The following is a 27,599-nucleotide window of genomic DNA, read 5'->3' as shown; positions in this document are numbered from 1 at the left end:
TGTGCCATAGACACACGTTTATGCAGACTTCTGACTGGAAATATCACCCTTTGAGTGAGAGATCATATCTCATTAATCATTTAATAGTCCACTGGTTAATAGAGAATCTTGAATGCACATTTTTGATGCTACTCAGGCTTTTTAACGGCCAACGGTGTGAACTTTGTGCTAGGTCCAGAAACGTGTCTGGAAGTAGTACCTGGATCCACCTTAACTAATGAAGGTATAAGGTGGCCTGTGAACAGTCAGGGCAATGGTGTAGAAGGGAAGCAGTTGTATGTAGGGCACATTGTTTGACCTGCAGTTGTTTAATTTAACATCAACTCTTATCATACTGACATATACAATGGGCCTGATTCTCTAAGCCACTTCATTCTGGAAATGTGTTTCCATTTCCCTTACCGGAGGTGCGAGGAAGCCTGGCACAGCTTCTTTCTTTGAACTTTGACCCACCGTCGCTTGGTTCGTCACAGGTCAAGGTAGGATGGGTTTAACAGTGAGGCTTGCTGAACTGTGATTGGTGTGTATCCCTGGCCTTTGCAGAGCTGTATCTCACAACGCCCAGGCCTAACTTTATTGGTGGGGGAGGTCCTCCAGGAACAAATGCAATGACTTTGTTGAGCTGGTGATCTCGCGAGCCTCAAACTTTATTGGCGGGGGAGGTCCTCCAGGAAGGAATGCAATGACTTTGTCGAGCTGGTGATCTTGCGAGCCTCAAACTTTATTGGTGGGGGAGGTCCTCCAGGAAGGAATGCAATGACTTTGTCGAGCTGGTGATCTTGCGAGCCTCTGAGCTTGTTAGCCCGGCACATTTAGGATTGCTGGTGCGTGCTCAGAGTGCATAATTTGTGCCTGCTATAAACCTGACTTGAAAACGCTGCCTGAAGTCAATGTCTGCGTACTGGCAGAAATTATTTTTCACTCTTAATCGTAAAAATAAAAGCACAGCTAGGGGGCAGAAAAAGGACGCCCCTCCACCCATACAAATGAACCGCCACGGAACCACACCCAGTTTTATAGATACTTGCAATTGAAGCAGCGCTCCAGCCATATGTACCTGCAATCACTGACCTACCTAACTATAGTCCACTCCAAAGCAAAACTGATCATGCCTGGAGCATGCATGGACCGGGGAAACTTGGCAGAGCTGATCATGGCTCCCCTTCCTGATTGGAGCCGTGTCTCCACCAAAGGCCTTGGTATTTAACCCTGCAGATTCCTTCCCAGGACTACGGGGAAAATGGGAGGTGGAACTTGGCCAGTTAGACGATGTTTATTGGGCAAGAGCTCTCATGGAATCTCAGGAGTCATCGATTACCACATGATTCTGCACGATCCAACTTAGACATCTGCATTGTATATAGTTAACCCCACTACTACTCTGGCGAATGAACAGATAGGCAGATCCCACTTGCCTCTGATGCAGAATGGGAGGACTGTTTCCTACACAAGGTTTGGAGTTGCTCAGTCCCTCGCTCTTTTTGGGACTCCACTGACAACACTCAGTGCTGTTGTTGGCCGCCCAATTGGCCTCACTCTCAAAATGGCTCTCCTTAACGTAGTTGGCGATTAAGGGTTTAAGTGCAGAGGACCCTTGTCTTGTGAGACTGGGCCTGGTGACAGGGAAAAGAGACATAGCCCGTCAATTGATACTGGCTGATGCTCCTTTCCGGGGGGAAGGGGAAGCATGGAGAGCGGAGATGGACCTATGCTGTTTAATGGAAAACGTGTGTATCAAGCCCCGGTGTGCAGCAGGGGCACAAGACTATATTTGGGGAGGGTGAGTGGGCGGGAGAGTCTGTAGCATTGATTTTGAGTGGATGTTTGAAGCGATATGTTTTATTGGATGCTTGATCGATTAATGTCAGATGGGCAATGGGGATTCTGACAAGATTAGTACTGATATGGGCAACGCTTGGGCTGTGTTTGGAATGTACCCACTGTTATTGTCTGTAAAGTCGATGTTAACTGTACGTTATCACACAATCCAAATAAAAACAATTTCCCCTACAAAGAAGACAGTAGGCCTGTTATATTATTGTGAAAAGCATATGTTAGAGGTTAAAGGCATTTACGGGGGGTTAGTTATTAATCTGTATTAAAGCTTGCAGAGAGGTATTTTGTTGCATGGAATTTCACAGATTACCTTAGTAGGTATGAGGGGTGAGGTTGGTCACAGCGCACCCTTCTGACAAAATAACGGTGGAAGATTTTCACTGTGATGATCCTGGTTTGGACTTTTACAAAAGGATTGTATATGGTTTGCCAGCTGTAGTTCTGTATATATGACAACATTTGTCTGATCACATGGACACACCTGCCTGAAAATAATAATGGTGCTTTAGTCCCAGGGCTAGCAAACCAGATCTTTAGTTTTCCATGTTCTTCTGTTAGAGATACATTTAATGTATTTCCTTATCCTCCTATTATTTTCGTTGTTTTAGATCTTCGTACAGCTCCCTAGACAGTGGGTGTGGGCCACTTGCTTGCAACTCCTTTCATCTAAGGTGAGCGGCATCCCGTGCAGCCACTGCTCTAACCCACACGACGACACTTAGAAAGGTATCGTCTGGAGTGCATTAGGGTTTTAGCACTCAAAGATGGTCGACACATTGCTTCATCATAATAAGCTTTATTTCGGCAATTGCCATAAAAGCAAACACAATAACTTTCAACTGTAAAACCATGCATAAAAACATAACATAGAAGATATAAAATAGTTAAGATATTTATATACCCACGGTTAATGCTAGCAGCATATAGAAGGAGCATAAAAAGTGATTCCAATTTCTGCCGGTGTCTCTCACCGTCACAGATCACGACATAAAGACATCAAAAGTACAACACTACTTGAGTGCCAGACACGATATCATCAGTTATTCCTGCCATTCCATGACGTCTTAGATAACGAACCGGCACGAGTGTATCAGATCGATTGCCCCGTTCTTCACATTCCCCGTCCTGATGAAGACCCTCTAGCAAGGTTTAAAGCACGCCTGCACCTACCTGGGTCGAAACGTCGACATCCTCTTCTGTGTTCAGCCTCTCTTTTGAATTATCATTTGTGATTTTGTGCTGAGGCATGATTACCTAAGTGAATATTGATTTGTTCTCTATTGTGTCAACTTTCTATCATTTTGGTTGCAATTGGGTATTGATGACCAATTTGTGTTATTCCCATACCTTCACTATCCAACGACTACCCTTCCTCGATCCCACCTCCCTGGGGCATTATATGCGTTTGACTGTGGATTGATTTATATAAAAGATTTTGTATGCTACACGTTGTGATTAAAAACAATGTTGTTATAAATGCCTTTTGTATACGTTTCTAACTTTGAACTAATTAGCTGTCTATCAGGGACCACTTTGTCTGTACCACTAACCCACATGACGACACTTAGAAAGGTATCGTCTGGAGTGCATTAGGGTTTTAGCACTCAAAGATGGTCGACACATTGCTTCATCATAATAAGCTTTATTTCGGCAATTGCCATAAAAGCAAACACAATAACTTTCAACTGTAAAACCATGCATAAAAACATAACATAGAAGATATAAAGTAGTTAAGATATTTATATACCCACGGTTAATGCTAGCAGCATATAGAAGGAGCATAACATATAGAATATAAAATAATTGTAATATTTATAATACCCACAGTTAAGACCAGCAGCATATAGGGGGAACATCACAACAGTTTTTAGATGCAAGAGTGAATCTCATCTTACAACTCCTGTACTGGTTAGCTACTATTACACAGTCTATAAAGAAAAATCTTAAATGACAGTGGAGTGCAACTCGGTCACACAAGAATCTTAGGTGCTAGATACCGGGCAGCAACATGGCAATCTTTTTCTGTCTGTGTCTGCACATATATTCAAGAAACCGGGAGACAACAAAGACAAATAATTGAACTGCGTCTTCCCTGAATACCCTAGTTGCAAGTTTGTGCCCAAGTTACAGCATAACGGCAGGATTCCTTTCCTCCTGTTTGCATGATACTGTGGCAAAAAGTACAGGACATGAGTTTTCTTAACATCTGGGCAAAATGGTCAGCTTAGGTCAGGCTCAGCATCAACGAGGGTGCGCCGCCACTTCGCAGTAAATGATCAAAGTGGCAAAGTTCCAATTCAGAACTTAACGTAGAGTGTCTTAGCACCCAGAGGCTCAATTCTGTCCATATACCTTTCCAAGAGGTAAGTGTCTTTAAATTCCAAAAAGGTAGAAGTTAGGATACCTGCCCCTACATACTGTTGCACTCTACCATCTACGTTTCTCCAATACCGCTCCTTGAGCATAGACTTGGAAATGCCACTGGATGTTTGGGTCTAAACATGGCGGCCATGATAGAACGTTAAAACAATGATACGATATGTAGAATTCCATTAAAATATGGCCACCTATTGCTATGTTTAATTTTATTTGTTATTGCAAGCATATGCTCACCACGTTTACATGGCAACAGGTTTTCTTTTTCTACTTGTACTCTTATCTTGCATATGTTGTTAATTTTGTGTGTGTGTTTTATTGTGGCTGTGTAAGTGGGTGAATGTAAGTGTGGCTTGGTGTGTGGAAGAAGGGATGCATGAGTGAGTGAAAGAGTGTGCATTATGATTATTTATTGAGTGCCTAATCCCATCAATTACTGAAGAGGCGCTTTCTTGAATCTGTACCTATTGGCATTTCCAGTGCATGTTTACTTTCAGGTTCCATTCTTTCCCGAAACTAGGCTGCCCGTTTCTAATCTTGGCTGTTATTGTTCCCAAGTAGATAAGCCTTCACAGTGGCAGCTGTCATGGTGCTTGCTTTGTGCATTACGGTCCACATCGGTCTTTTTGAATTGTCATGAATGTCTTTCAGAGAAGCAATAAATGGATCAGTTGTTCACTGCTATGACCACAGCAAGAGCATTGTGGTTATGTCAGCTTTGTCCTTGCATTAAGGATCCCAGTAACTTGTTGACTTAAAACAGAATACCCGGAAGAGTCTTTCCTGTTAAACAGACTTTCTTTGATATAGCTTTTTTAGTTTAAGCTTTGTTGTTTGCAGAGCGTTTGATATCTCTTTACCTGGCTTATATATCTTTAACAAAATCAACATTAAAGATTCCTGGAGTGTAGTTTGTGGAGCTTCGTGTGTGTGTGTGTGCGTGACTATATATATTTATTAATATATATACACACGCATATATATCGCTTCTTAACCAAATGACGATGAGAATGCCTAGTCTCGCGGGTCAGCGCTTGTGTGTGGGCATCGCCTTATATATATATATATATATATATATATATCTAAAAGAAAGCACGCTTTCAACATCCGAGAGCGTGAAAACGAGCCACACCATCCGGTAATCTGGCACAAATCGTTAATTTCAGCGAACAGTCCACCATGGCGCGTTTCCATCCACTTTGGGTCTTGATCACATGGCGTTTGCAGTGGTCAGTTCCTTTTTAAACGTAAGAGCAAGATCAAAAAAAGCATACAATAAGTCCATTATCAATAACAGCATAAGCCTGGAAAATCTATGCTTATGCTATTTTTGATAATGGACTTATTGGTAAACCTTATTTCATCGTCACACCACTGTAAGTGCGCTGTTTTGTTCCAGTTCGGCAGGGCTAGATTTGTGCTGTTAATATACATGTATATCAATGTTTTGCAGTGGATTGTGGCGTCACTTCATTTTTGTCTATTACAACTATGCCACAGGATTAGTGAAGCAACCAGTTCATACGCAGTTGTGCTCAAGTTAGAATCTGATCATGCAAGGTTCACTTCCGCCCGGATGTCACAGAAGCCTCTTCCTGCTGCGTCGGTGGTCACAGCCGGAAGAGCGCGCGCTGCTGGAGCCATCTTGTCTGCTCTTGCAGTCCTTCCGGCCTTGGCCGTGCACGTCTGATCTTGCAGAGCAATCCTGCAGAGCAGTCACAGTGCAAGTCAGAAGCTGTTCTTGCGAGCAGCGCTTTTATTTTCCAGGCCTAAAAGTGAATCAAAGAAGAGTCTTCACCACCAGGTGAGGCAGGAACCCGGAGGAGGGCTGAAGATGCCCATTGGAGCGCGCACTTCCGGATTCCAAAGCTGCAGTGGGGACAGAGGGGCAAAGGTCAGGGAGACACAGAAGCAGCCAAGCGCTGTTCAAAGTGCGTTCGTTGCTCAACTGGCTTGAAGCTGAAGCACAAGGTGAGGGTCACAGAGGTTTTATCCTCCAACCTGCAGGGTGTCCCCTCAGCATGGGTCAGGGAGAAGTCCTGGAACACTGACTTTGGGGTTTCAGCCCCATTTTTATACTAATATTTTGCCAGAGTGAATTTGTGGATTCTTCAGGCACAACTGGCAAACTGCTGTGCTTGTTTTCAGGAGTGTCGACTCCTTGTATTTACTCCTCCCAGGCTGGTTAGGCCACAGTCCTTGTTCGTGAGTGTCAGCAGGAAGCAGGACTGTGCAAGGGAGTCTGACTCACAGAATCCAAAAACACAGAACAAAAGAAGGGTGAGTCTTCACACCCTACACCCATCAATTAGGTCTGGGTAACACCTCCAGTGGAACAAGAGGGCTCTGTACTTTAGACCTTTGGCTCCTTTACACTCACACACTAGAGTCTGGCTTGTCGCAAAAGCTTCAGGAACGATTTGAAGAAACCAGAGGAATCCCTGCTCACATGGCAGGCTTCTTCGTTCTCCATCGCCATGTTGGACAACATCCAACCGAGGAAGTCCAAAGTAGATCACGCTGAGCCTACAGTCAACCGTGACACACTCACACTCCTTACGCATTTGATGCACACATACCAGCGTCGGATTGGTAACGCGGGCATTCGGGCAATGCCCGAGGGGCCGGTGTCTGAGTTCTGCTGTAGGCTGCTTTTTTGAGCAGTCTGGGGGGCTATTTAGGCGCTGTCTCTATTGTTCGAATACAGCCAGCGGCCCAGTGGGAGTCTGAGTGGCCTTTCTAGAGGCGGATGGGCGCTCATTACCTCCGTTTAGCTGAGGTGTCACTCCTTTTGTCTCGCGGGCCGGTCCATTAATGTGTGCACATACTGAGCGGGGGCAGGGGGCCTGTAGTGGCCTGACTTGTTTCACCAGTGTAAACTAACGCGTGCATTTTCTAAACCCACCCCCCCCCTAATTTTTTTTTTTGAAGATTACACCAACGGCAGTGATATGAGTTTTTATGCAAATGTGGGCCGATTTTATTTTTGCGTGCCCGGGCCGATTTTCATTCCCAATCCAACGCTGACACATACTATATATATGCAAATGTGACATCCTCGCATAACTGGATGGAGAGAAGGAACCGGTCGCAGGGGACCAGCTGACCAGTTTGAGGGGGGAAAAGCCTGTATGTAAATCTCCCTGCAAAGGTTACAGGTCCCAGTATAGATCGGTGAGCGGATACTAGTCCAGCTCGATTAAGGTGTTTGCACTAGGCGAGCACCTCCACACCACAGAACCCTGCCCTGGGTCCTAATCCACAATACACCGGACCCACTCTGTACTCGCAAGATGGTCTGAGGCAAATGAAACAGAGTTAAAATGCCCAGTGACTCACTGGCTAACTGATGGCAGAGTCGTGCAGAGAACATTCCCTGCAGAGATGTAATTTTTCATTGTGGATAGAAAGGGGGGGGGGGCTTTCTTTGGATTCTAAGCATGCATTCTCATTGTAGGTGCTGCTGAGGATTCTTGCACCCACAGTAAGGTTGGCAGAAAAAGAATGCAAAAAAATATACATCAAACAACTGACAATAATTGTCCATCACTACAAAGCCCACTTTTATTTATTATTTAATTAATTTTATAATGCGTGACAGCTACCCAAAAAGGGTTTCCTGGCGCTGCGAGCAAATGCAGGATTTAGATAGAAAACAAGAGAGGCCGATTATTTATCAAAAAGCCACGTCTTTAAGGACTTGCGGAATTAAACACAGTCCGTTTCATTGCGTAGTGCTGTGGGCAAGGCGTTCCAAAGTGTGGGACCAAGATAAGAGAAAGACCTTCCGCCCATCCGAGCTAGTTTGATTTTAGGGACAATGAACCTCCCTTGAGTGGCGGAGCGAAGGTTTCGGGAGGGAAAGTAGGTATTTTATTTATTATTTAAATTTAGACATCTCCGTCTTACGAGGCATAGTGGGTGAAGAGCGAGCAATGGAATCTGGCCCTGAGCCATTGTCAATGTTTGAGACTTTTGCAAGAATTCCACTTGTCTCCTTTCTATTCTGTGCAATACCCTATGTATGCCCACTCATGCGTCCCGTGCTTACAGTACCAAAGGACTTAAGGCACACCTCACTGATAACGCCTAAGTAAGCTGGAACCGGTTTGGGTGTGCTTGACATTCCATTCAAAAGGGATTAAGCAACGGAGCTCAGACGGGATTGTTCCAACAAGAACATTTATGACTGGTCACCGTCTAAAGTGGCACAGTTGGTGAATAACAATGGACCTGAATGCAGCCCTGAGTGATTGCCAGTGGCAGAGACTTTTGCAAGCATTCAACATTTCACCTTTGTGTTTTCTCCCAGTGCAACGCCCTAAGCGTGACATGAATGCCCAAATGTTGGGCATGATTACTTGTTGAGTAAGTTTCCCAAGGAAGGTCAAAAGCTATGTCAGCACAGCTCCTCTCAAATCAGTTCTAAAGGAGGCAAGAATTAATGAATGAGATGATTTTATGAAGCGCGATTACCCGAGGGTGTCTTAGCGCTAAGCAGATTCAGTCCGGAAAGAACGAGGGAGTCATAGGTTTATGGGGTGGGGGTGGGGGGGGGGGGAAGAGGAGAGACCAGGTGACCTAATTGACTTAATGTCGAAACAGCAAGGTCTTCAGCTGCTTCCTAAACACCCTCAGCGCCGGCTGTGCGCGGAGAGCCAGGGGGAGAGAGTTCCATAGTTTTCCTCCCTGATAGGCTAGCGTTCTGCCACCCCAGTTGGCCCGTTCGGTTCCAGGGACCGTAACCATGAATGCGGAGCTGGATCTAAGGCTCCTGCTGGGCATGTACCAGGAGTACCACTCTTGAAAATACAAGGGTTCTTGGGGAGGAGCAAGATGGCGGGTTGATGCAGCCGGGATGTCAGGCACTCCGAGCAGCTCCAGAGAATGCCTGCTAAGCGCTGCCGCAGTGTCTCTACAAGCGGCTTTCCTTCCCAAAAGTCCGAATGCCGAAGGAGCGAGATGAGGACTCTTGTAGGCTTTTAGGCTTACACTGGGAAGTTCTCTAAATCGGACCGCGCAAATTTTAAGGCTATACCGCTACCCCACCATTTTCGATACTCCGCTACTCCGCCACTCCGCCGCTGCTCCTACGCTACTGCCTTCTCGGAGCGCGTGGAGATTGAAATAACAGGTGTGGAAGAAAGGCATAAATATAACAAATACTTTGATCCTCACAGCGTGACAACAAAGAGCAACTGGACTTTTCTCTACATACCGCCCGGTTTGTGAAGCAACACATGTTCGCGCTGGCTGTCTGCATCGGAGTCCTCAGGCAAAGCAGTAGAACGCGGCAGACCTGCTTGTCGCGCTCAAGAGTCGGCTCGCTATCCTGGACGGCCGGCAACAGTAGTAAGGCTGCAATGGCTCCACCAAAGGTGCTTACTCGAACCACACGGGCAGGGAAGCCTCCGGTCACAGGTGTGGATACTGTTCGGTGTGAGGATACGATAACGGAGGAAGGAGCATCATGCACAAAGCCCCGAGCTGACAGCTCCAAGGTCGGTAAGCCCATCCTTCAATTGATCCGCTCAGGGAAGGTGACAGAGATAATTACATCTAAAGCAATTACAGAGTTGGGTCACATTGTAACGCTCCTTATGGGAGCTATACCTAACCAACAAGCTTGCACGGAGGCTGGCCAGACTGGTGGGATAGTGGAACAAAGTGTAGATGGGCTAGCTGCTGAGCATAATAAGACTTTGATTCAGACAAACATGTGTGCTATACCAGAATTAGGACTTCAGAACAGTATGCCAGATGAAAGAGAGGAAGTAGCGAACGAGGTGGCGGATGGGGCAGTAATAGAGATTAATAATGTCAACGATACTAATGATACACAGAATTTATCGCATGTTAGCTCATCGGAAGAAGGGGAGGCACCTAATTGTTCCATACAGAGCGGGGATAAATCAGATTATGAGCCAAATATAAAGAATACACCCAGACTTGGGGCCAAGAAGAAGAACGCAATAACTAAAGGTAAACATTTGAGAGGCCCTAATAAGAACACACTGGCTAAAGTGGCTCAACAAAGCGGGTTAACAGGCAATAAGGAAATCAATGATACTTCCCTTCGCGCCGTTGGGTTCAAACGAAAGGAGGGGTTAAATCACTGGTTCTAAGACTCTCTGGGTCCAGCCCGACAGATATATCTCTCGCTGAGGGAGCATCAGGGAAAGACCCAGAAAGAAACCCGGCTGGGACTGTTATGACTTCTCTTACTGGGACAACTTTTTCCGCTTCTCATCAAGTAAATCCAACTGTAAATGTTCTAGCTTCAGGAACACTCGATGGCAGAGCTGCTCTAGCTATGGAGGGTAGCATGGGAAGTATGGGAAGTAGCCTAGAGCCGTTACTTGTTCTTATTCTTCAAGCTGTAAAGGATCAGAGGCAAGAAGCACAGGAACATTACTCACAACTAAGAACGGACAATGCAGATATCCAACAGGCTCTTCAATCTGCAACTTCTAAAGTAGACTCTTTGGTAAACGATATGACAGAACTTCAGCAATGTGTCACTGAAACGGAGGCTACTGCATCACAAACAGCAGATCTGCCACAGACTCATGACACTTCAATTAAAGAGCTTCAACTTAAGGTTGAAGATTTAGAAAATCGGCAGAGAAGACAGAATCTGAGAGTATTTGGGGTTCCGGAGGGGAAAGAGGGCTCTGACCCCCGGGCTTATTTGGTGTCGTTATTTCAGAAGGCGTTCCCAGATCTGGCAGACTGGGATTGGGACAGTCAGATAGAGCGTGCACATAGATTACCTTTGGGGTGCCAAAACAAGGCTCTAAATTTCCAAGGCCAATATTAATTTATTTTGGTAATTTTTTGTTACGTCAAGCGGTCTACTTAAAGGCACACCCAGCTCTCGTATAATAACTGATACTGTCACTTTCTTTGTTCGTTCAGATCTATGTAAAGCAACGATGGACAAGCGCTGGTCCATGCGACAGATAATAGAGCCTATGAAATCTCTAGGCGCACAGGTTTTCTTACAAGAACCTGCACGTCTAAAAGAGCTTAAGGGTGGCCAAACATATTTTTTCTCTGCTATAGATGAGGCTAAGAAGTAACTCGACACATGGCATTAGGAGAAGGGCGGGAAACATTAGACAGATAGGGGGGGGGAAATAAAAATAAAAATATATAGAATTGGTATGAAATAGTTGTGATACAGGTATAGGCTGCTTGTATAGACGGGGTGGTGGCGTTTTTCTGGGTGAGGGGGCTGCACGGGGGTAGCGCTGTCTCCCTTTGGCTGCTCGTGAGGCAGCTGTTGATGGGGGTAATTCCTTCCCCAAGGAACTAGGGTGGGATCGGGAGTGGAGGGCAGGCTTGTCTGGGGGGAAAAAATTGAGAAAAAAAGTATTCAACAAGACAGATACACAAAAAAGAATTGAGTCAATTTTAATAAAGCAGGAAAGAAAGAAATGTGAAGGAATGAGTGGTTATATTAAACAGGGAAACAGACATTGGTATGATGAGTAAAATCAAATGTATTATTTGGAATGTTTCTGGTTTAAATAGCAAACTCAAGAGACAGTACGTGAGGAGTTGAGAATGCATAACTCGCATATTGCAATCCTTACTGAGACACATCTTGCTTATAAGGATCGGAAGCTATGAGACCAGCTGGGTTATGAAACTATTATATGCACTTCACAATCATGTTCTATTAGGGGTGTGGTTATTTTAAAACAAAAGGGTTTTCAATGTGTCCTTTTAAAAACTTCAACGGATCGTGCTGGAAGGTGGGCCTTAGCCCAGGTTGAAATACAGGCTAAGAAATATGTTATAGGGGCTGTATATGGACCCAACCTTGATGAACCGGGGCTTTTTGATTCAATATGGAATTATTAAACTGGGAGGGGGGAAAATTATTATGGGGGATTTTAATTGTGTTATGGATCATAACATAGATACTAGTAGAAAGGTACCTGGCCGTAGAATGAAAAAGACAAGATCTGCTATTCTAGAAATGGGGAGACTACATTTGTTGACTGATCTATGGAGATATCTACATCTTAACACTGCAGGCTTTACTTATTATTCATCTCCGCATCAGTCATACTCAAGAATCAATATGACATGGGTAGCTAATGATATAGCCAACAAAGCGGAGATAATGTTATGTCCGCGTATAACTTCCGATCATAACCCCCTTATCTTAAACTTTCAAGTCGCACCTGCCAAATGAAACTTAAGAGCTTTTACCTTCCCAAAACATTTACTTACTGATGAGTTATATGTTGAGATTTTTAACAGGCAGATTAAACTATTTTTTGAGGATAATAATGGTTCTTCTACCCCCATAGTTGTTTGGGATACTTGGAAAGCGGTGGTACGGGGTTTGACATTACAGTTCATATTACAACAAAATAGAAAGAAGCAAGAACAAAAACAACAAAATATATCGTTATTGTTACAAGCTGAATCGGCCCATATAAAGGCAGTCCAATCGGGTTTATCTAACCAGGAGGAGCTGTTGCAAAAAATAATCGATCAAAGGGTGTTTGCTAAGAAAACACTCAGGGAAAGCATGGTTAATAGATTTAACAAATATCGGGCTGCACAATATGAATTTGGGGAACATATGGGAAAGGTCCTTGCTTACAAGGTAGCAGATGAGCAGGCTAAAACTTATATCAAGGCAATTAAATCAGAGAATGGGACTTTATTTACAGAACATAAGGGCATTTTAGAACAATTTTTTGCTCATTATAAGAAACTATATACTCCCGAGATTAACGTTAATGATCAAGATATACAACAGTATCTTTCTAATACAAACATGCCAAAATTAAAAGAAGAAGACATAACTATCATAGGCAATGATATTAGCAGCGAGGAGATAATACTGGAAATATCTTCGCTTCCCACGGGAAAAGCTACTGGGGAGGACTCGATTCCCTTGGAATTTTATAAAGTCTTTAAAGCACATCTAATTAAACCCTTTAGGGATTTAATACAAGATATTGGTCAAAATGGAGTAGTACCGGAGTCTTGGAATATGACTCGAATAGTTTTCTTTTTAAAGAAAGATACATCTCCTACTGAGTGTGGCTCTTATAGGCCTATATCTCTTATCAATTCAGATGCCAAAATCTTTTCAAAAATCTTAGCTACCCGATTGGCACCAGCAATGACTGAACTTGTATCTAGCCACCAACATGGCTTTATTCAAGGCAGAGAGACTACGTCTCACATAAATACAGCTATTTCTGCATTTGATTTAGCAGGAAAAAAAGGGACTCACTTGGGTATGATGCTTTTAGATGCACAAAAGGCCTTTGATCGGGTGGACTGGAAGTTTTTAAGGGGGGGTGCTGGAGAGGATGGGCTTAGGGGTCCGATTTATTCAATTGATCCAAGCTTTATATTGTAACCCTCGAGCCAAATTAATGTACCTGGGTACACAATTGGAAATATTTTCTATATATAGGGGCACTCGTCAAGGCTGCCCACTCTCTCCTCTTTTATTTGCACTTTATATTGAACCTTTTATTTGTTTTCTACAAACTAATTCTCAAATTATCCCATTAAGGCAAGGCACAAATATGTTAAAGGTAACAGCCTATGCAGATGACTTAGCCATATTTTCGCCAGAACCAGCAAGTGCAATGATAGAAATAGAAAAAGAAGCAGACCGATTTGGTAAACTATCTGGGTATAAGTTAAACGCACACAAAACACAGGTGGTGGTTAATTTTAATACTGGGGGTAGCCTAACTGGGATTTGCACTGTAGCTGTTTATCTGGGGGTTAGAATAACTGCACGGGTCAGCCAAATAATTTCACTAAACTACGAGTTACTATTTAAAGAAACAGCTGCCCTGTTAAAAAAAGTCATAAACTTCCGATTGGCATTATGGGTTGTGCAAATATAATTAAAATGAAGATATTGCCAAGATTTTTATACCTTTTCAGATCTATTCCTTTACGTGTTACCAATAGTTTAAAAAAAGATTGGATGGTCTCTTTAGCAGCTTCCTCTGGGGTTATAAGACTGCACGAAGAGCTATATCTCTACTGAAGAGCCCTTTTGAAAAGGGGGCATAAACTTTCGAGACTTTAAAATGTACTTTTAGTCTTCTTTTACAGTACATCTCCAGAGCTTATTAATATCCTTGTGTTCGACTTTTTTTCATCAATTGTTATTAGGAGAAATTAGCAACATGTATATTTACAAAACTACTGACCCTAACTATTTCAAGCGGGTTAAATTTAAGACGGTACGGGATACTGTTTTTATATGGAGAAATATCTTCAATATCTCTGGCCAATCTTACTACTATAATAAACTTCCGTTGTGGTGCAACCCAATGCTCCCGGAGATCTTTCATGATAACATATCACGACAGTGGGCGGAGTTTGGGATTCAGTCATTAGGGGACTTATATGATCACGCAGGGCTCGTTTCATTTGTTTAAACTACCAGGTCATATGTTTTTCAAATATTTGCAAATTAAGAGCTTTTTCGGGACACATCTGAAACTGACTAGCATTTTGGAGTCAGATATATGGGACTTTCTATATCAGGATAGAGCTAAACGCAAGATTAGTTGTATGTACAAAATTCTTACCAATAATCGAAAGGGGGATAGTAATAGATTAGCTCATAAATGGAGCATAATACTGTTTGAGGAAGTCTCCGAAATAGACATAGAGCAAAGCTTACACACAGTAAGGAAGTCCGTTCATGTCACTAATCTACAAATGCAGCAATTTCGCACTATCTGTAACCTGTATTACACACCAGAAAGAATAACCAAATGGGCCGGCACTAGTCAAACTAATACACACACGAAATGCCCTAAATGTTATCACCAGGCTGCAAGCTTGATACATATGCTTTTAGAATGTCCTAAACTGAAAGATTTTTTTTTTCACAACAACATTTTTATTTTTGATTGATCAGGTAAAGCATATACGCAGTTCTCCACAGTCAGGAGGGCCTGCCAAATGTCAACATGGGTAGGAGTAGTACCGACACCCTAATCAAAGAAACAACCCCACACAACCCCCTCCCACCTCCCACGTCCACCCCATGACCCACCTACCCACCCCTTATCCCTCCCTAACCCTGCGCACGTGATCTCAATAAACCTCGAAGAAAGTTAGTGTCCAGCCAGGTAGCTCGTGGTAAACTGAAAGATTTTTGGCAACAGCTTGTTCAAGTTTGCTCTGAAAAAATAGGGATTGACTTTCCTATAAATACAAGGGATATCATGTTAGGACCTCGTATCTATAGTTATCAACAAAACCGGTTATTATTGATACTGTGTGTGATGGTAGACTGGTCATCGCTAGAGCTTGGATTGATATACATCCTCCGAATATTAGGGAATGGTGGGCTCTGTTGAAAGAGACATATTCAATGGAACATATATTGGCAAAGTCTAGGGGCTTACAGGCCCAGAACAAATTTAACTCTGTGTGGGGACTCATTTCGGATTGCTTTTGATATGATTTAGCTTTTGCTTGAGCTATATGATGTCTCTTGAGCTACTATAATTTTTACATTATCTGAATATGTTCTCTATGTTTTCCTTTCTTTTTCTCTCTCTTTATAATATTATCACTCTGAGTATAAATATTCCTGCTCACTATTCTTGTATAAAATTACTAAATAAGTGAAATACTGTTGATATCATTTGCTGACTTGTTGAATAATAAAGATATTAAAAAATAAAATAAAAAAACAAATACAACGGGCCTGTCTTATAAAGCGCCTTGTGCATAAGGCACAGTGCCTTGAAAGACACCCTTTTCTCCACAGGCAGCCAGTGCAGATCATGCAGTAATTGGGATACAGGTTTGAATTTAGGAATTTTCAAAGTATCCGTGCTACAGCATTCTGAAAAGACTGCAATTTTCTTAGCAGATATTTAGAAGCCCCTAGATAAAGGGAGTTAGAATAGTCAATTTTGGATGTGATGAGGGCCATCATCACAATTTTTTGCAGGTCGAAGGGAAGGTAAGGGATGACTTTTTGGAGTACATGCAGCATGAAAAAGCCTCCCGACATTACTGCATTAATTTGAGCAGAAAAACACAATTTCGTTTCAAATAAAACTCCCAGGTTTTTAGCCTTCTGCACCGGCTTTGGAAGGTTGCCCAACTCTGCCGGCCACTAGGACGCATTCCAGAAGGAGGTCTCTCTCCCAAAGAGTAATACCTCCATTTGTCCGAGATTAATTTAAGGCAGTTGGTCCGCATTCAACTCGCCACTGCCGTCATACAGCTGCTGTGGCAACAGAGTGGCTGCTTCCCCATCGACACGTCAGATGGCGAGTGCCCAAGTACTGGTGCTCTTGAATAGCTGAAAAGTAAACAGACTTCTAGGGAGTATTGTGCATCTTGGGGACCAGATGAAGAGCCCCTTCTATTGTTTCAAAGATGGACTAGTCGAGATAAGCATCATACCAATTACACCAAATGGAAAGTGATAGCTATGTAGGGGAAAGCCTTCCTCATCTCCTGCAAGCTGGTCTTCAGGAGTGTGGCTGACACACGCCCAGACACTTCTGAAGACATTCCAAACATGCCTCAATGTGGGATGAAGATGGGGTTTTGTCCAGTGAGCGCGGGGGTGGGAGGAGGGGGGGATGAAATAAGGCGGTCTAGAGTTAGACAGTCAGAGTGCATTCAGTAAGTACAACTCAACCTACAAAAAGCAGGAAATGTTGAAAACTGTAACTTGAAGATCAGCAAGAAGTCCCTGGCACTGACAGAAGCTACCAGTACTACCGCGCCTCTAGTAAGGGGCAAGAACCCACTCATGATCAGCAATTGAGTTAGAACAAGCACCAGGAAAAGAGCGTGCTGACACAATCCATTTCTTAGGTCTGGCGTTGATTTGACTAAACTTCTATACATAACATTCGTACTTACAAGGATTTTCAGCCAGGCCTCTTCATACATTAGTCTGTTGCATCATTCCCATTTTAAATGCAATAAAATCCCTGAAAAGAGTTAAAGCCCCCGGCCTGATGGCATCTCCATTGAACTTATCTCCTCCTTTTCACATATTTTGATCCCACATTTACATGATCTTTTCACCTCCTTTCTATCACATTCCAAACCGGAGAGCTCCTTTTTTGATGCCCTCATTGTCATGTTATGTTATGTTATTTTAATTTGAAACGCGCGCAGATACTCGTGATTGTCCCGGCGTGGAGCAAAGAGAGGTAAATAACAGAAAATTAGGGAAAGAGATAGGTTTTCAGATTATTCTTGAAGATGCGCGGGTCCTGGGTATTCCGAATTGTGAGAGGAAGAGCGTTCCAGGCAACAACCGCTTTCCTCGCCAAGGAGCTGCCTCCAAGCCTCTGACGTTGGAAGCGGGGCACCAGAGCCAGGCGCTGGGACAGAGAGCGCATGTTACGTACTGGGGTAAGGCAAAGCGTTTCTATAAATAGGTGGGAACAAGCCCATGAAGAGCACGATGGGCCATGACCACGGATTTAAATTTAACCGGTTCAACCACCAGAAGCCAGTGCAGAGAGCGCAGGTAAGGTCTCATGCTAGTCCTGGCCGGAATTTCCAGAAGGAGTCTGACTGCCGCATTCTGGACCACCGGAAGTTTCCTTAGCAGGTAGTCTGGAATAGCCACATATAGGGCATTGGCGTAGTCCAATTGAGACAAAATAAGGGTGCAGATGACGGACTCCTTCGCCTTCATAGGTAGGAATGGTAGAAATGTTCTGAAAGATTTCAAGAGCCCAAAAGAGGTATCTTGATCTGTGTGGCGAAGGAAAAATTTTCCTCGAACCACACCCCTAGGTTCTTGGCCGGCTTCCCTATAGAGGTGGGGCTGGGAAACTCGGGGGCCAGAAAGTATCTCTAAAGTTCGTAGGGAACTTTCTGTAGAGAAGAATCTCAGATTTTTCTTCGTTGCACTTGAGTTGTGCTGCGGCTAGCCAATGAAAAATAGAGGACAGGCAGTGTTGGGCAGAGGAGACCGAGACCACATTCTTGTCCCAAGTGAAAAGGAGCTGGGTGTCCTCACCATAGGCCATGACCTTAGCCCCAAGTTGCTCTGCTAGGTACACCTGAGGTGTGACATAGATATTAAAAAGAAGGGGGCTGATGGAGGATCCCTGCGGAACCCCTGTGGCCACTACCTGAGCAGAAGAAGAGGACGGATAAAGCCATTTCTGTTGAGCCCGTCCTTCCAGGAAGGATCTGAGCCATCCCCACAATGCGCCTGACACCCCAATCTCTGTTAGCCACAATAGGAGGAGGGAGTGAGGGACAGTGTTGAACGCTGCCGACATATCAAGCAAAACCAACGCAGCTTTCCCACCGGCATCCAGACACTCCCTAATTGACTCTGCAACCTCCACCAGGGCAGACTCAGTGCTGTGGGAGGCTCTGAACCCTGACTGGGCTGGATGTAACAGGCCCTCTCTCTCAACAAACTCTGTGAGTTGTCTGTTCACCACCTTCTCGCATACCCTGGCCAGGCTAGGTAGCAGGGAGATGGGCCGGTGGTTTGCTAGGATGAGAGGATCGTGGGACGGCTTTTTTAATAGGGGCAAAATCTTGGCCTGCTTCCAGGCCTCTGGTACGCAGGAATCCACAAGAGATAGATTATTAATACCATTGACCTTGTTATTAATGGTCTCGGCAATAGCTGCCAGCATTCTAGCCGGGCATGGGTCCAAGGGGGAGGCCAACTTCAGGCCCTTAAGAATTTTAAGGGACTCAGAAAGGTTCACAGGCTTGAAGGTGTGTAGAGAATGCTCTGGATCAGCTGGTGGTGATACTATCATTGTCCTGGTGTCCATATTACAGGGGATAAACGCCACCTGAATAGAACAGATGTTGTCCCGGACGAAATTAGAAAGGCTCTCACAGCAGGTGTCTGTGGATTTGGACTCCCTAGATAGAGCAGCAGGGGATGTGAAGCTCTGTACAATAGAGAAGATTTATTTAGCGTTGTTTTTTGCTAATCCTGATAAAGACAAGTCTCTTTGTCAAAATTATCGCCCAATATCATTAATTAATTATGACTACAAAACTTTTGCAAAAATCCTTGCCTCTAGATTAGAAAATGACATACCCTTCCTTCTGACCAATCTGGATTTATCAAGGGAAGACTCACCTCTGATAACGCTAGGATGTTCTCAAATATCCTTGCTATGGCACAGCCCTATCCTGACCCCCAAGCTGCTTTATCACTAGATTCTGAGAAAGCATTTGATCGTATAAATTGGCAATTTATGTTCAAAACTACACTGGTTCAGTTTTGTCCTAATTTTTTTTTCCTTTATCAAAATATTATATTCAGCCCCTCAGGCATGCGTCTCGGTTAACGGTCTACTAGCCCCTTATTTTGACCTACACAGGGGCACCAGGCAAGGTTGTACCCATTCCCCTCTTATTTCTTTCATGTCTCGAACCCTTTATTGAACGCACTCTCCAAGACCAAAAACATCGATTGAATTAGCTTGGGAACTTGATCTCTCAATAACTCTTTCAATTAAAGATTGGGATAAGCTATGGCACAAACTTTTTACCACCTCTAATGCTGCTAATATCACACAATAGTTTTTTCTATATAACAGAGCTTATCGAACACCTGTTTTTCTACATAAAATTAACCCTTCTCACTCTCCTCTTTGTTGGTCTTGTTTATCTTCTAATGGTACTTTACTTCATTTACTGTACTATTGCCCTAATTTTTTTAAACTTTGGGAATTCGTGTTGTTCAAATGTTCTAAGATTTTTTATTTTTGTATTCCATCATCTATTCAAAATGTATTTCTTGGTTCCAGGTCTAATGATATTCATATTACTTCGTTGAGGTTGAATTTACTTGATCTCTTTATTGCTATGGCATTTAAAGTTATTCTTTCTTGTTGGAAAGACAACTCAAAACTATGGCCCAGATGCATCAAGGTAAAATCCGCTCGCAAAGGGGCAGATTCTCAGAATCTGCCCCTTTGTGACCTGTATTTTTGCATTTGGGATGCATCATCCCAAATGCAAAAATCGCAAATTAAGAATTCGCTAAATTGCGATTACTTGCATTTAGTAATCTCAAATTGAGATTCCTTAAATGCAATGCATCAAAGTAAATAAATTAGCGATTTCGCTAATAGGGCTCGCAAATTACCATGAAGTTCAACTTCATGGTAATTTGCAAAAACTTTGTAAAATGCACTTTTGTGCATTTTTCAAAGTTTCATGTGGCGCACACACATGCCCTAAGGGCATGTGTGTGCGCAACATATGTGCACAGACCAATTTTAGCTGTGCAACAGGGTGTCCTTTGGACACCCCTGCACCCTTGGAATTGCATTCTCAATTTGCGATTCGCTAATTGCGATTCGTAAATTGAGAATGTCTTCCCATTCATTCCTATGGGCCTCTAGGCCCATAGGAATGGATGGGGAGCTATTCCTTAATTGCGACTCACAATTTGATTTGATTTGATTTAAATTTATAGAGCGCAGCGAATGCCCGGAGGCGTCTTGGCGCTTGCGACTCGCAATTAAGGAATTTTAAGAAATCGCTATTTTTTAGCGTGTTCTTCTTGCATAGCATTTTGCTATTCCTTATTAGCGATTCCTTATTTTTTGCTAATAAGGAATCGCAAAATGGATGCTTGATGCATCTGTGGGTATGTACACTAACCTGGTGGAACTTTATCTGTGATGAACATAGAATCTCTACTGTTTCATCTTTTTCAATACCTCAAAAAATTAAATCAGACTTACTTTGGTTACCCTTTACTACCTTTCTATCTACACACTCATCCTTTCACTAATTATTAATTATATTTTTTCTCTCTATTCCCTGTTCCTTCTTTCCTCCCTCCTTTCTTCCGTTTTCCCTTCTACCTATCCTTTCTCCCTCTTTTCTAATATTCCCAAAATATACTCATAATTATTCCTTAAATAGGTACCTAATTGTTCCTTTCATTCCTATGCATAAGGTTGTATATTCTTCTGTTATATTTCTCTTGTTACCATATTACTTTTCTTCCTTATGTTATTTGGAACGAAGGTACTGTTTTAAGCATTCAATAAACATTTTTTAAAGTGCACCGATTTATCACACATTAAATCTGCATCTATTTCCACTTCCGCAGGCTTTTAAGTTTTAGCCAGAACTTAAAATGCAATCCAGCCCTGTTGCATTTGCAGTGCTTGTTCATTTACTGCATACAGCTTTTTCTAATGGTGTGGGTATTCTTTTAGTACAAATATATTTCCTAACCCGATGATTGTTTTGTTACTTGGCAAGGGTGTTCATTGCATAATTACATGACGAAAGTAAAATAATAATTTCTGGTTGAGACACGCAGAACTCGCCGTCTGCCGGTGAATGCTCAAAGTGTAATATTAATGGAACTATTGTAAACTATCGGACAATAAAACAATCCAACTGACTTCATGTGGTTGGCACCGGTATGAGCGCCAGGCTGAAGTGTGAAAAACATCCCTTGTGACTTTAACAAGCCCTCCCGTTTTTCGGACGTTCCTCTCGGTCTTTGCCTTTCTGTATTTCTAGGCCTACTGGTCCTGTACCAGATCGCTCGGACCTCTTATATATATATATACCCTGGAGAAAGATTTAGCTACATTACCAGACTCACGAAACCCACTTAATGTATAAATCAAAAGCACGTGCATAGGGGCTTTGCGCCAGCCCTCTTCACCCATTGGCCTGTTCAACAGTAAATCATATTTTGCTTCCGCCCACCATAGCATACACTATAGGGCCCACTTCAGCCTGTGGCTCTCTTGCACCAGTGGGTGGTAGCATTAGCTTTAGCACATGTACAAATCCACGTAAAAAGACGCACTGTACCCTATTACATGTACAACTAAAAAAAAACTACTGGTGTCCAGGTTCAAAGGTCAACATCACTTCCCATTTCTAAAGGAAAACCTTTGCTACTTTTCCAGATTTCTGGTCAGAACTCGGACAACCATTGTTGAGTCTGCCAAGTTCCATGGCGCTTACTCAGTAAAGTGAGGCATTTTACCCCCCAAGAGTGAATTGTGTAGGTGGTCAGACACTGATCCTATGTGGAGTTGATTCCAAGTACTGTCCGCCTCTTTTCAGCCTCCAGAAACCTCTTCAACGCATAGTTACGTGCTACTGTTGAGTAATATCAGAGGACAAGGAAATCAAATGACTACATTTTCCGAGAACATTCACAGCAGTTTTTGGAAGGTTAATATCTCGTGCCTAGTTTCTCCAGGCCACATGCTAAACTTACCGGATAGAATCAGGATGCGTCAAGAGATTCAGACCTTTAGAGGCTGATCAGTTTTATATACTCTCCCCCATGTAAGAAGTTTAAACAGAACAGGAACCTGCAATAATGCAAGATTCTTAGTCAGTACCGGGAACCTGGCAGGAAACAGCACTTCTAAAACAGCTTCTGTTTTTTAATAATAACTCATGTTACAACATGTACACAACAGCATAGCTGGAGTGGAATGTCATAGCTCAGTCACCTTCTCGCTAGGAATGACAGAAGAACTCTATTGTACCTCTGCATTCCATCCCATTGTAGCCCCCATGCTGACGGTGGGTACTGAGTGCCAGTACACACATGCATGCGCGAGCAATCATACGTACACACATGTGCAAGCACAGATACGTGTATCCTCTCACACAGAGTACATAACGCCACAAATCGTTCTCACTCTAGAACTGCAGACACACTGAAGACCATAGAACCACACCGCACAATCGTCCTAAACAACCAGAGCCAGACGGACGGACAAGGCGTCGGACATCTTCCTACTGAACACACACAGCCTCACATTGAAAGATGCAGGAGGCAGGACATCCTGGGGCTTCTTGTATTAGACGAAACAACTCCCCACTTCTTCTCAGGAGTAGCAGTTTTTTTGCTTTATAGGAACAAACAACCAAAACTTGCCCAATGTCAGATTTATTTTTCATTGGTTTGAACTACCAAAAAAGGTTCCAGGAGCTTTACAATGCGATGAAAGGCCCTTATCTTTAACATAACCTAGTTACTGTACATGGACGCCAGTAAGGGGAGGGCAGCGGTTCCAGTTGTTTCCTTGGCTTTCCTCTTGCTACACCTGGCGCTGCCCTTGAAACACCTTGTGTCAGTTTATGAAGGTACCAGCAGGAACAAAGAGTGAACAGGTCTCCAAGACAGGCGCCTGTTCAGGTGCTGAGGGTGATCCAATTTAACAATTGCTGTAGCCCTCGGCAGCAGGCTATAGTGTTAAAATTGCTTTCTTTCCCAGCAAGGCGTGAGCCCTTCTACATCCCTGGAATTCTCATCCCCATCGAAGGTGGCAAAAAGCAAGCAGACGGTGCAAGAATAAGTGAGCTCCGTAAAGATTCGAATATTGGTATTGCACAGCGTTCTTGTTACAAAAAAAATGCATGATGGGTTTGACATAACCGAGGGCCAAAGGTAGGGACAAGCTCCCAAATCCTAGGAAGTGGAACAGACTCCAACCTGTTGCCTTGAATCTCATCCACTGGGGTCAGTTGCCCCACCAGTGGGGACACAGGGTACATAGATGTTACCTAACGAGCAATCATCAGCTGTGGAAACTTCGCGCTCCGCCCCTTCTTCTGTGCCTCGTGCCTGGTAAAGATGGGCTCAGACCAAACAGCCCAGGGGGTCCAAAGCTGGCCAGTGCCAGACCATCCAGCCCTTCGGCCACTTAGTGCCCGTTACATCCTTCAGGAGGGACCCACTGCTGTCAGAGTCCTCCCACAGCAGGGTCTACGTTCTCTCCACCCCCTGTACCAGAGCGATTGGCATTTCCATTAATAAAAGTAAAGTTTGTGCCTGAACTCTTTTCTGGTAAGTAAAAGCCGAGTGATATTTGGAATATCAACGGTTATGGGGCAGTCATTGTGGACACCACAGTAAAAGATAAAAGTTGCAGTTAATTCACATGCATGTCCCACAGCAAAGTGTGCACCCATAAACACGCCTCCTTACCTAAGCTGGGTGGAGCTTCCGGGCACTCAGGGATGTCTTCTGCTGTTGAGTTACCAATGGTTTCACTTTCGTAAAACTCCTCCTTGAATCGTGTGACATTCAAAGACGGGGTAGTGTCTATTTCAAAACAAAGAAAAAAAAGTTACTTTTACAGCATTCTTTACATTTAATTATTGACAGTTTCCTCTAGTGCAGCCATACACAGTTGGTGTATACATGCTTTACACATAACAAGTGACATACAAGGAACAGCTATATTTCCTAAAACAATAAAAAGAAGTAAGGAGCAGCGCATACGAAAATAAGGAACAGGTCAAACAGATTTCTTATGGTTACAATCAGTCCAAGTAGAGCAAGAACAGGTGGGATTCCAACAGCTTCCGCAAGGTGAGCGGATGGGTCCTCAGTGGCGATGAGGGGAATGAGTGATATAAAGTAACAGCAGTGCTGGAGTAGAACTGCTTTGAAGTGTTCAACACAGGTGTGTGTAAGAGGAGGGAGTCCTTACTCTGACACCCAATAGAGATGGCATTGAGGAGCAGGTAGTTTGTATTGTATTCCGGCTCGCTTGGGTAACCAAGGTGAGTTCGTTTAGCCAACTGTGAGGCGCAAATGAAAGCTTGTGGGCTCTTGAAACAGAAAGACCAAATTTCATACAACCATATATATAATTGTGTATAATATGCATTTAGCATGTCTACATGGGCGTGATTGGGCCAATCAGCATGGACTTCCTAGAATGTGCAACATATAAGACATGAGAAACATTGATGCCTTCTATTCATGCACCTGACATATATAACATAGTTACGGGAAGGCCAGGGTCTTGCCAGAGTTTTGGGCTAACCATTGACCACGTCACTATATTGCTATTTAGATTCACGGTGTGGAAATTTGTTTCAATCCGATATCCTGAATTCTGGCATGGATTCGGGCATCTGTGGACACCTGTTATTAGTGTGGAGTCATTAGTGTAACACATTTACACACCTGCGTCAATCTATGTTTCCTGTGCAGAAGATCAAGACACATCTTAGATTGATGGAATGTTTATGCTTAAAGGTGCCACCCAGCGAGTGATGCCACAATAGGCCTCAAACCCAGAGCAGGCGCCATCAAGCAATTAAGCATTCTGGAATGCCTTTTGTTAGCGATTGCTAGTGGTGGGTAGAGAGAACAGTTTTTTCTCTACACTAGATGGTTCCTTTAAGGTGAGCTTGTTATCGCTCCTGTTTTTATGATGCTCATATTGGCGACCGTATAATTGGGAAGAGAAGTTGAAAGACGTATTTTGTTGCTTGAAGTTACACAATGTGTATGCTTAACTACTGAATATCGTCAGGTCAGCGGTGTCACGTCCCCACCATGCCGTCTGCGAAGACGGGCGATCGACATATATTAAGAGTTTTACTGAATATCTCCCAAAATTAAAAGTGCCACATGCTCAAAAGGGCCTATGGTAGGTGGGTGGCGACCCCTGATGAGCCATTCTCTACAGAACACCAAGAGCGTTGCAGTTTGTTGGTTCGCCTTCATTGCATTTAAACCATCTCACTGGCTTCCTAACCTGGGTCTACATCGATGGGACACCAGTGTCTATAATTCAGTGATCAATTTCATACCTTCACACCACCGCCACCAATCTACTGTAGTTTGACTGATCATGAATGAATGAATGAACACGTTTTATAGAGTGCACTGGTCCTCGAAATAGTGTCCCGATGCGAAGGACTGTGGCTACGCCCCACTAAACAAGAAAAAATATTCACAAGCATACAACTAAGCAACAGAGCAAAGCCAACTTTTCAGGCTCCTATGTAAGACTTACTCCAATGCCAGAGTCTGTAGTACCAAGAGAGGGCGATTCCCTGCCTTAGTAGCCAGAAACCTGAAGTATCGCCCTACCTGCGTTATGTACCTGATTTGTGGCACTACCACGAAGGCAGCAACGCCAAACGGAGATCTTACAGGACAATAGGGTAAAAATCTGTCAGCGAGAGAGCCAGGGCTGGCCAAACAAAGGGCTCCATGGACCACAGCGAGAGATTTATGGAGGGCCCGCATCTGATGAGCAACCTGTGCAGAGATCTTAGAAAAGGGGAAATCAATGTTCACTTTGGAAGTCTCAAGACTAGGCGAGCAGCGGCATTCTGCATAACCTGAAGCCGTCCGAGTAATGAGTCTGGCATCCCAAGATAGAGAGCATTGGCATAATCCAGCCAAGACATGACCAACACATGGATCACTGTCTTCCTGCACTGTATAGGTGATGTAAACAACAACGTTTTGATGATACGAAGTCGCCCAAAACAGGTGCCAACCACTGCAGAGACCTGTGGTTGGAAAGAAAATTGATTGTCAAATTTGACTCCAAAGTTTTGTAACACTGCAGCTAGGGGTGGAGGGGTCAGCAAAGAAGAAGGCCAGCCTCCCTTCCACCAAATGTATTGATGGGAGCCAAAAAAAAAAAAAAAAAGAAAAGAATTTCCATCTTATCAGAATTACATTTGAGCTGGCTCCATTGCATCCAGTTGGAAAAAACATGCATGCAGGCTTTAAGTGACTTCTCCACAAAGGTGGAGATCCTCTCAAAGTAGAGGAACAGCTGAGTAACGTCTGTGTAAGAAATTACTTCACGCCCAAAGAATTCCACCAATTACTTCAAGAGGGTCATAAAAATGTTAAAGGTTAAAGACCTTTACACATAGGAAATCTCAGACCTACTGCTTTTAACAGGACCAGCTCCAGGGAATATTAAAGTTTTAGTACACAGTTGCCAGGTTCTTTTTAATTTCACTTTTCTCACTCACCCTTGACCCTTCCTCTCACGACTCCTACACAACACATAGTACTGAAGATCAGTGCTCCCGCGTAGTCGCAGGTCGTAGCACGTCCCGTCCCGCAGCAGGATGGGAAGACCCCCATGATGAAGCATGACACCAAGGGCCCTTTTGGTGTGTGAGTGGTGTTTAAGTAAACACTGTGTGCTTCCAACCAATGTAGGAAACACACCTTTGACAAAGATAGCATTTCCACTGAAAGAAACCCATCTACAGGTGGATCCTTCTGTTTAGTATAGATTTCCAGGGGAGGATCTATCCACCTCCAGTGCCCGTTAAGGACACTACCTCTTCACTCCCTCCTTTTGTTTTTTGTAACGACCTCCACTGCCAATGCTAACATCACAGGAGGACAAAGGTCCAGGGGTGAGCCAGATTTGCAATTCAAAATTTCAGATGTAGTTTGCGCAAGAGAAATTGCCTTTAACTGAGAAAAAGTACTGTCTTTATCAGCCGGCCTCACAGTGGGTGACTGCCACCAAAATGAGAAGGCTCCTTTGAATATTAGCGACCTGGTCCTCTAAGAAATCCGCCAACCCATTACAAGTTTCCCGAAAGGCAACAATCGCCCTGTT

At 43.6% G+C, this 27,599-nt stretch overlaps 1 protein-coding gene across 1 annotated transcript in view; it reads right to left on the bottom strand.

The window, feature by feature from the left end:
* Positions 1-27,599, bottom strand: part of LOC144799411 (beta-1,4-galactosyltransferase 1-like) — a 133,596-nt gene that overhangs the window by 35,374 nt on the left and 70,623 nt on the right. The window contains exon 2 of the mRNA XM_078670707.1: positions 24,185-24,301. Within this exon, the coding sequence (XP_078526833.1) occupies positions 24,185-24,301 (117 nt within the window). The remainder of the gene's footprint in view (positions 1-24,184; positions 24,302-27,599) is intronic.

Source organism: Lissotriton helveticus, chromosome 12 (genome assembly GCF_964261635.1).
Source record: "Lissotriton helveticus chromosome 12, aLisHel1.1, whole genome shotgun sequence".
Lineage (NCBI taxonomy): Eukaryota > Metazoa > Chordata > Amphibia > Caudata > Salamandridae > Lissotriton > Lissotriton helveticus.
Note: the sequence above shows the minus strand (reverse complement) of the source record. Positions and strands in the feature narration are given on the sequence as shown.